Genomic DNA, 9,151 nt, shown 5'->3' with positions numbered 1-9,151 from the left:
TACCTCCAACCTCAACTGATATCGGAAACAATTTCTTAATATTATAAATTTGGGAACACTTCTGGTAGATGTTTCTTACAAGTTCCTGGTAAGTTCATTCGTCTTTGACTCAATCAATTCCTTCTTGGGAAGGAGAGAATTAAAATATAGCAAGCTTAGAGAAAGAGAGTCAGTTTACTAGGCTGGTGTGTTGTCCTTCTGGTGAAGATGAGAACAGTAGAAGATTTTCCTTTTTATTTTCAAAGTCTTTTATAGTGGTTTCATCACAAGACAGCTCTATTTTCTTTGAAGTGTTAGGAGTTTCTGGGGCAGGCTATATTATCCATCTAATATCTACTACTCACTTAGATTATGCTACAGAACACATTCGATTTGGGATTATCTACACTGTTATGTTTCTGAGCAAAGATAGTCAAAGTTGCCCACAGCTGGCTGCTGAGAATCAGGAAAGGAAAAGCGATAGGGAGGAAAGTTGTTTGCAGGTGAGCAATGAGACATAGTAAAAGGCCATAACAAACCTTTGACTTTTTGCCAGTGTGTAAAGATTCGAAGCATGAATACTTTTTTTGTATTTTCCACTTACCATTTAGACATGTAATCCTGGGCAAGTGATTTAACCCGTGCGTCTGACTCTTTTATTTGTAAGGTGAGGCATCCTGGCTTCACTTACCTGCCTTAGGATCACGAGATTGAGTAGACTGTTAACACTGGGGGCCCCCAAGGAGCCACACCTGGTATCTGCGCTCGCACTGTAGCCCCCTCCCACGCTGACTCAGCCGGTGCGCTCTGCTTCATGGGACGCTTGTGCATCTGAGCTTGTCCTCTTGGAACCCTGAGCCAGGATGGAAAGAGGTCTGGTGACTCTTGGAGAAATGAGGTGGAACAAGACTCCTGACCAGACCTCAGCTATTCCGGCTCTGCCACCTGGGCACCAGGTAAGGGAGTGAAGAGGCCGTCTTGGATATTCCAGCCTCAGCAGATACCACACGGAGCAGAGCTACCCGGCCGAATTCACAACTTGGAGAAACAAAGTGTTTCAAACCACTAACTTTGGGGGAAGTTTGTGTGCATTGGGGTTTTGTGTGCTGGATATCCTGAAACCTTGTGAGAAACTAGATTCATAATTTGTCAGGGCCTTCCTGTTGGCGTATTTTATTCATGCGCTCAACAGACATTTGAGTTCCTAGAATACAGTGCTGAGTGTGGCATGGATATGTGCCTTCACGGAGTTCTCTGATGGATGAGATCAATACACAGGGAACAAGGAAGAAGGTTCAATCAGGAGGCGAAGCATGGAACCATCCTGCCTAGTCTTCCTATGGCTCAGAACCTCATTTTGCCTTTATTAACAACCCACTCAGAACAGGCTGGCTGTGCTGCTGTAATGAACAGCCCTAAAACTCCAGAAGTTTTTATTTCATACATGTCCCACTTGGGGCCAAAAAATTTCTGCTCCACGTCATCCGAGTGGCAGAGGTTGATGGAGCTTCCACCACGTCCGAAATGTAGCCAGTCTATGGAAGGGGAAAGGAATGTGGAAAACTGCCCTTAAAAACGTCTCACAGGGGCTTCCCTGGTGGCGCAGTGGTTGAGAGTCCGCCTGTCGATGCAGGGGACGCGGGTTCGTGCCCCGGTCCGGGAAGATCCCATATGCCGCGGAGCGGCTGGGCCCATGAGCCATGGCCGCTGAGCCTGCGCGTCCGGAGCCTGTGCTCCGCAACGGGAGAGGCCCGCATACTGCAAAAAAAAAAAAAAAAAAAGTCACACATTTTTCTTGGCCAAAGCATCACATGGCCATGCCTAGCTTTAAGGGGGCAGACAAGTGCAATCCTGCCATATGCCAGAAGGAAAACCAAAAATAATTTTTGAATCAACACTAATGGCTACCAGCAAACATCCAGGCTCTCTAGGCTTAATGCCTGTAGGAGCTGGATTTTGTGACAGTCCTGGGTATAATCCCTTGACAAGGTCTTCCTTTTCTTGCCACCCTCACCCTGTAACCAAAAAACTGAAACTTGAAGGGTAAGGAGGGAGGGAGAAGAGTTTACTGAGTACTTCTTTTTTATTTAATTTAATAATTTCTTTAAAATTTATTTTGGCTGCGTTGGGTCTTCGTTGCTGTGCGCGGGCTTTCTCTAGTTGCGGCGAGCGGGGGCTACTCTTTGTTGCACTGCACAGGCTTCTCATTGTGGTGGCTTGTTGTAGAGCACGGGCTCTAGACGCGTGAGCTTCAGTAGTTGTGGCACTCGAGCTCAGAAGTTGTGGCTCACAGGCTTTAGAGTGCAGGCTCAGTAGTTGTGGTGCACGGGCTTAGCTGCTCTGCGGCATGTGGGATGTCCCCGGACCAGGGCTCGAACCCATGTCCCCTGCACTGGCAGGCGGATTCTTCACCACTGTGCCACCAGGGAAGTCCCTACTGAGTACTTCTTGTAAGGTGATGTGCCAACTTACAAATGTACTGCATTTCTTCATATCTTCCAACTTCACTTTGGCTAGTGTAGTTCTGGGAGCAGCCATTCACCACTTTTTAGTACTGCATATAGCACTGAGTAATATTGAGAATTTGTGGTGGCACAGAGAAAAAGAAAAAGGCAGAAGGCAACAGAATTTTAGAATTGGAATGTGACTAAGACCATTAAACCTTTTGGATTTACAATTAGCCATTCTATACTGTCCCAGGTCTCAGCTTAGGATGGAAGAAAACAGAAGTAGATATTGGTGGGTAGTTGCTCTGGACTGAATTGTGACCCCACCCCCACCCCCAAATTCATGTAATGAAGCTCTAACCCTCAATGTAATGGCATTTGGATGGGGCCTTTGAGAGATAATACAGGTTTAGATAAAGTCATAAAGGTGGGGCTTTCATGACGGTATTAGTGTCCTTGTAAGGGACACAAAAGAGCTTGCTCTCTCTCTACCATGGGAGGACACAGTAGGAAGGCAGACCTCTACAAGCCACAGGGAAAGAGTTCTCAACTAAAACTGGCCATGCTGGCATCTTGATCTTATGCTTCTAACCTCCAGAACTGTGAGAAAATAAATTTTTTAAGCTATTCGGTCTACAGTATTTTGTTACCATAGGCTGAGCTGACCCAGACAGTAGTGGTTGCAGAAGTTCATCAGTAACTGCATAAGCATCAGTCATCCTAACTTGGATTGTTTTCTGTCCCTAGAGTGTTTTTTTTCCCAACTTTTAAATCTCTTTAATACACCTGGAGTTTATTTTGATGAAAGGTGTAAACAGGGAATCTGACTTGTCCCCTCTCCCTGCCTCACACACTAACCAATAATTTTGTTCTGCATCCTTTAGTAAAATTCTCCTCCCTCAACAATTTGTGATATTGCTGTCCCTAGGTTTTTATAGCTTAGACTTAACATGTTGTGACTGAGACCTTACAAATGTACTTTTACCTTAAAATTGCATTTGAATTCTGCTATACATCTCAGATTTAATATTAAATTTTTTTTCCAACTGATCTTCCACTATAATGGCTTGAGGTAGAACTTCACCTGGAGAAACAAGGTGAGAGAGGGTTAGTGTCTCCTGGATTAGTGGTGTAGCATGTAGCCCTAGAATTAAGGAGTGCCGAAGTTTTATCTGTATTCTCAGATTCTAGAAGATGAATCCGGATTCTTCCTAGCTTGTGTGCCCTTGGACAATTTATGCAACCTTTCTGAGCCTCCGTTTCCTCTTCTCTACAATGGGTACAATCATAGTATTTATCATATAGGTTTAGAATTAAATGAAAATATGTCCATAAAACGCTTAGCGTGTTGCTTGTCACAAAGGGCTCAATTTATGCTGCCCAAGCTCTTAGAGCTCGTCAGCAACAGAACCAGGCTGAAGACCGGGTGTCCTAATTCCTTGCCTAGTGCTTTTTCCATCTTGTCACATGGAATGCCTCTTGGAACCAGGGGCGGGTCCAAGCCTATGGGATTGCTGTAATTCTTGCGGAGAGGGGCGCGGGGCAGGTGCCAACGCCGGCCGCCAGAACTGCGCCTGCGCGTGCACCCACTCGCTCTCCCACCCCCGCCCCTCCTCGCGACGTTGACGTAACACGCCTGCGCACTGGACCTTGCGCGACCTCTAGGACTTACCCAGCAGGCAACGCTTCTGTCTCGGGTTAAAATGGCGAGTAGGCCTGCCGGTAAGTGAGCGGTGTCCTGCTTGGCGGGCATCGCCGTGCTCAAACTTTTATTCTCGCAGCAACTTGCTCTTCTTCCTCTGCTCTCTCTAAATGGCCAGGTTTGCGGCAAAAGGGAAGGCGGCGGCTCCCGGCCGCCTGAAGGAGGCCTTGGCCTCACCCCCCTGCTGTCTCCAGGCCCGGCTCGTTTGGGGATGGGACCCGCTGTTGGTGAAGGTGCCCGCGGTGTCTCCCACAGCCCTGGCGTCCCGGCCTGCTAGAGCTCAGCAGCCCTTCCCCTCGGCCTTAGAAGAGTTCAGGGGAGATAATTAGTGGCTGACTTTCAACCCAAGTGAACTGAGTGCTTACTGTGAGCCAAGCGCTGTCGTGTGCGTTATTAGCTCGATAAACTCTCCTGCTAGTGCGAGGAAGATGGTGCTAGTTTCCCTTTTCGGCTGGTAAGATAACTGAGGCGAAGTGACCGGAGGCAGTAGGATTGGAAATCTCAATCTCGTTCCACCTCTCGCGCTTCTCAAACTGGGAATTAGAGGCAGCTGAGCAAGGGTTACAGCGAAACTTCAGTTTAACCTTGGCTTATCTGGAACGTCAACTTGATCTGTGGATTTGGAGAAATTTGTATTTATTCCAGGCACTGGAACAAATGTATTTATTATGGAATAGGATGCAAAAATTACCGGAATACTTAAAACAGAACGTGAAAAAAGTGCAGTTTTCCCTGTGTGTGCGTTTTTTTTTTTTTGCCAATCCCTGCCCTCTGGCGGTATAAATTGGAATAGCTTTAAAAAAATGTTCGTTCCTTCTTCCCTGCCCCCAGCAGTTGTGAAGCTATTAGGAAACATCAGATTGCCAGAAAAATTCGTTAACCTAAATGACATTGAGCTTCTGGGGAGTGGGGGAGAAATTTAAGAATTCATTATTTCATTAACTTGACAAATACTGTGGGCCTTCTGCTTCTGCCCTGTGTTTGGAAACAAGATAGACCTGCCCTCAGCCCTATTATTAGCTGCCTTTGATCTTGGATGGGATAATTTATGTAAGCCTTATTCCTCTTCTGCAAGGATAGGCGTGTTGTAAATAACTCTAGCTAGTGGTGGTAAAGCAAATAGAATAGTGCCTAGCACACAGTGAGTGTTCAATGAATAGTAATCATTATTACCATCACTGGTAAATATATTTACAGATAATTTTATGTTTACAAATAATTTATGTCCTATAAGTATGTTTGTATATTGTTGACTCTTTGGTAGTTGTCTTTCCAGAAGTAACGTTATACATGGTGCTTCATTTCCAAGGAGATTTACCAAAGCTGTGATGTACTAAGGAGGGATTGAAGTAAAAGGAGAGTTTGTTTTCCTTCTTTGGTAAGGGGCTAACCCTAAGACAAAACTTTAAAAGAAAATTTAAACTTGCCATACCTCCCCTTCTGTACCACATGTCTCCTGTAAACATCAGGCACTATCATGTTGCCCTTAGGTCCTACTGGGTAACCCATCCTGCTCAGTCCTGTTCCCCAGAGAGTTTTAACGTTACCTATTTTTCCTCATCCATTTTCAAATATCCATTCCCTCAGTGGAAAGTTAGCTGCTTGAGAGCAGGAGAATGTGCTTCTTTTACTAGTCCATATTAATATTAAATGACTGACTAATGGTATCAAAACCCTCCCAGAAATACATATATTTTTAAAGAGAGTAGCCAAGTGAAATAAACGTAATGTAGAATAAAAATTTTGGAGGATGGGGGTCATTTAGATTTGCCGGTGTATGCTGAAATCTCATCTTTTCATACAACTCCAACTCCCTTGAAAAGTTTACAGTTATTTCCTATAACCTATTTCTGAAACTACAAATGATGGAGAAGTTCCCAGTTTCTTTTTCATCCCCCACCCCTCAATTCTGATGGTAGCAGGGGGACAAAAAGGAATGGGATGCTTGACTTTGAGAAGCTGGAGTGACCCTCCGTATCCACAGGTTCCACATTCGAGGATCCAGCCAACCTCCTGATGGAAGATATTTGGGGGAAAAGTTCCACAAAGTTTAAAAAAGCAAAACTTCAATTTGTTGCTCTCAGGCAACTATTTACATAGCATTTATTTCGGATTTACAACTATTCACATAGCATTTACATTGTATTAAGTATTATAAGTAATCCAGAGATTATTTAAAGTATACAGGAAGATGTGCTTAGGTTATATGCAAACACTACACCATTTTATATAGGGGACTTGAGCCTCTCGGATTTTGATATCTGAGGGGGGTCCTGGAATCAATCCCCTGAGGATATCAGGGGACTTATTGTACCTACAGATCTTTAGTACGTTAAGTGTTTGAGTTTATCCTTTTTTCCCCATGACTTAATTGCCCGATTTTTTTACCTGCAATACTTTTGCTCATAGATAAAATAAGCTATTTTTATCTACAATACATAGGGTATATGCTTTGAAAAGAAATTCCTTCCTGTGTTGGCATTTTTTACCTGGTTGCTTATGTACTATATAAGTGAACTGTTAGCAGTTAACAGTGTGACAATATCAGTTGCAGCATCAAGCAAATGGCTGGAGGGTATTCGAAAATGGTATTACAATGCTGCCGGGTTCAATAAACTGGGTGAGTATTTGTGCTTTCTTCTGGTTTTTTTTTTCTTTTTCTGAGAGTAGTGCTTTTTTTTTTTTTTTTTTTGAGAGTTGTGCTTTTGCAAGAGTTATGGAACCCAAAAATACGTTAACTCATTGCACCTGTGTGCACTAGAAATCTTAAAATTAGGTCACATTTTATTGTTAAATCCATTTCCTTTTTATTATTATGAGAAGAGAGGGATGGAATTGTCTCAAATGTATGAGCTGGAAATGATTTATGTTCTTGAAATATGGTAGCAGAACATTTTCCTTATTATATGTTCCCTCTCTCAACTCCTCCGCTTATCATTTTAAAATTTAAGTTGTATGAACTTTGAAAGTAGAGATTTTTCAAATGTTAAAATTGTCTGACATCTTTACAATTATTTGATGCCTGAACTATTTTTTAGAACTTCATACTTTGCCATGAACTTCATCTTTTGTAATTGAAGCGTGAGGGAAGCATCATTAAATGTTACTGGTTCCTTAGTACACTATCATTTTAAGCTTCTTTAATACCTTGATCTCAGAATTAAAGTATAAGAAAGTAGAGATATAGTCTATTGATATGTGTTTAAAAACAAAGTAGACATTTTAAATGATTTTAAAATTGCTATAGATAAAACGTGAATTTTGTGGCAGTAGATTTTAAAAGACTCATATTGTTTCCATAGTACCATTTAAGAAATAATCCATTAAATAACCCATTATTGTGTGTGAAATGAATTGAGTTTCCATGATACCTAACTCTTCATATTACCACCCAAGTTAAGTTAATGACTTAGGTTATAAGTCATAATTTTACTCATTTTTTAGAAATTCCTTATTTTTGAGATGCATATTCAATCTTACTCTCTTGTTTTTTATCATAGGCTTAATGCGAGATGATACAATATATGAGAATGACGATGTAAAAGAAGCCATAAAAAGGCTTCCTGAGAACGTTTATAATGAGAGGGTGTTTCGCATTAAGAGAGCACTGGACCTGACCATGACCCAGCAGATCTTGCCTAAAGAGCAGTGGACAAAATATGAGGAGGTAGAACAGCTCTTTTGTATCTGATAATGTTGGCCATGAAGGATTGAGTATTAGAAACAGAGAACACATTCCTTTGTATAGTGCTTTAGAGTTCTTAAAGTTGTGTCAAATCAAAATCCTTATGACAGTCTGGTGAGGTTAGTAGAGCAAGTGTTAGTTCCATTTTAGAGGTAAACACATTGAGACTTGGAGATGAAGTGACTTCCAGAATCATTAAGCAGGCCGCTGATATAGAGATCCAGGACTAGAATCCAGGTCTTCTGCCTCCCAGGCCATTGTTCTCCCTCTACACTCTGCTTTCTGCTCGGATGAAAAAATGGTGGTGTTCATGTGATCGGCCCATTGAGTGGCCTTCTGGCTCCTGGGAAGGACGCTGTGAAGCAAACCCTCACCCCCTGAACTGCATTGAAACTAGGCCAAAGCTTGTAGACTCATTCCTTTTTCTTTTCTGACAGTCTTCTCTCTAATAACCTATCAGAGTAGCTTATTACAGTATCTTTATGGGTTTTTACATTTTAGAAAAGCAGGCAATTTTTAGTCTGCTTGAGAATATATTTTCTTAAGTTGGAAATTAATTTTGATAGATTTCTTTTGTTGTTTAAGACCTATTGAGTATTGGGGGTATATCAGTATGTAATGGTAGCATATAATATTTTTCTTTTATTCATTCTTTAGGATAAATTCTACCTTGAACCATATCTGAAAGAGGTTATTCGGGAAAGAAAAGAGAGAGAAGAATGGGCAAAGAAATAATCATGTAGTCTAAATCTGGATGCAGCTATCCTGAAGTATTTTTATGAAGTTGGTTAAACCTGAAATGTCCAATGTAGAACTATCTGGGCTGTAAATGTATTACTTTAAATAAATCTCTATTATAATTGTTGGAGTTTTGGAATTCTAAACCTTATTCTGAATAACTACTGTATTTACTTATCTGTTACAGTTTTTTCCAAACTTGTGAGATATTTTTTCAGTTAGTGGTTAACTGCCTCCTGGGGCCCAGAGAAGCCACTTGAATCAGTTTGAGTAGAATGGTCACATCTGGATTGTTAGCAAGATACTTAGAAGCCCCAACAGGGCCTCCCTTGCAAGGATGGAATAGAGCAAGAAACAAGCACCAGTGAGTTTATTTTACCTGAAGCAAACAGCACAAGCAGATTGGCTCTCAGACTTCAAAAGGTACTGAATGAAAGGAGAGAGGATTCACCCCTTAGTTTGCTATGATTGGGAAACAGCCTTTTTTCAACCACTGTTGTCCAAATATAATTGCTTTTGCATCCTATCTTTTAAAACAAAATTATGTATACAGCCCCAATATGAGTCTGTATAAGTTATATATATGTGCTCCTGTGCTAA

The 9,151-nt window shown here is 41.8% G+C and overlaps 1 protein-coding gene across 1 annotated transcript; it reads left to right on the top strand.

The window, feature by feature from the left end:
- Positions 1–4,075: 4,075 nt before the first annotated feature.
- UQCRB (ubiquinol-cytochrome c reductase binding protein) lies at positions 4,076–8,681 on the top strand. The gene is made up of 4 exons (XM_082859129.1): positions 4,076–4,148; positions 6,677–6,748; positions 7,629–7,795; positions 8,471–8,681. The coding sequence occupies exons 1-4, from the start codon at positions 4,130–4,132 to the stop codon at positions 8,546–8,548; spliced, it is 336 nt and encodes a 111-aa protein (XP_082715255.1). The 5' UTR covers positions 4,076–4,129; the 3' UTR covers positions 8,549–8,681.
- The last annotated feature ends 470 nt before the right edge of the window (positions 8,682–9,151 follow it).

The sequence above is a fragment of the Leucopleurus acutus genome (assembly GCF_964270905.1).
Source record: "Leucopleurus acutus genome assembly, chromosome: 17".
Lineage (NCBI taxonomy): Eukaryota > Metazoa > Chordata > Mammalia > Artiodactyla > Delphinidae > Leucopleurus > Leucopleurus acutus.
This window is presented reverse-complemented; position numbering and strand designations above follow the sequence as displayed.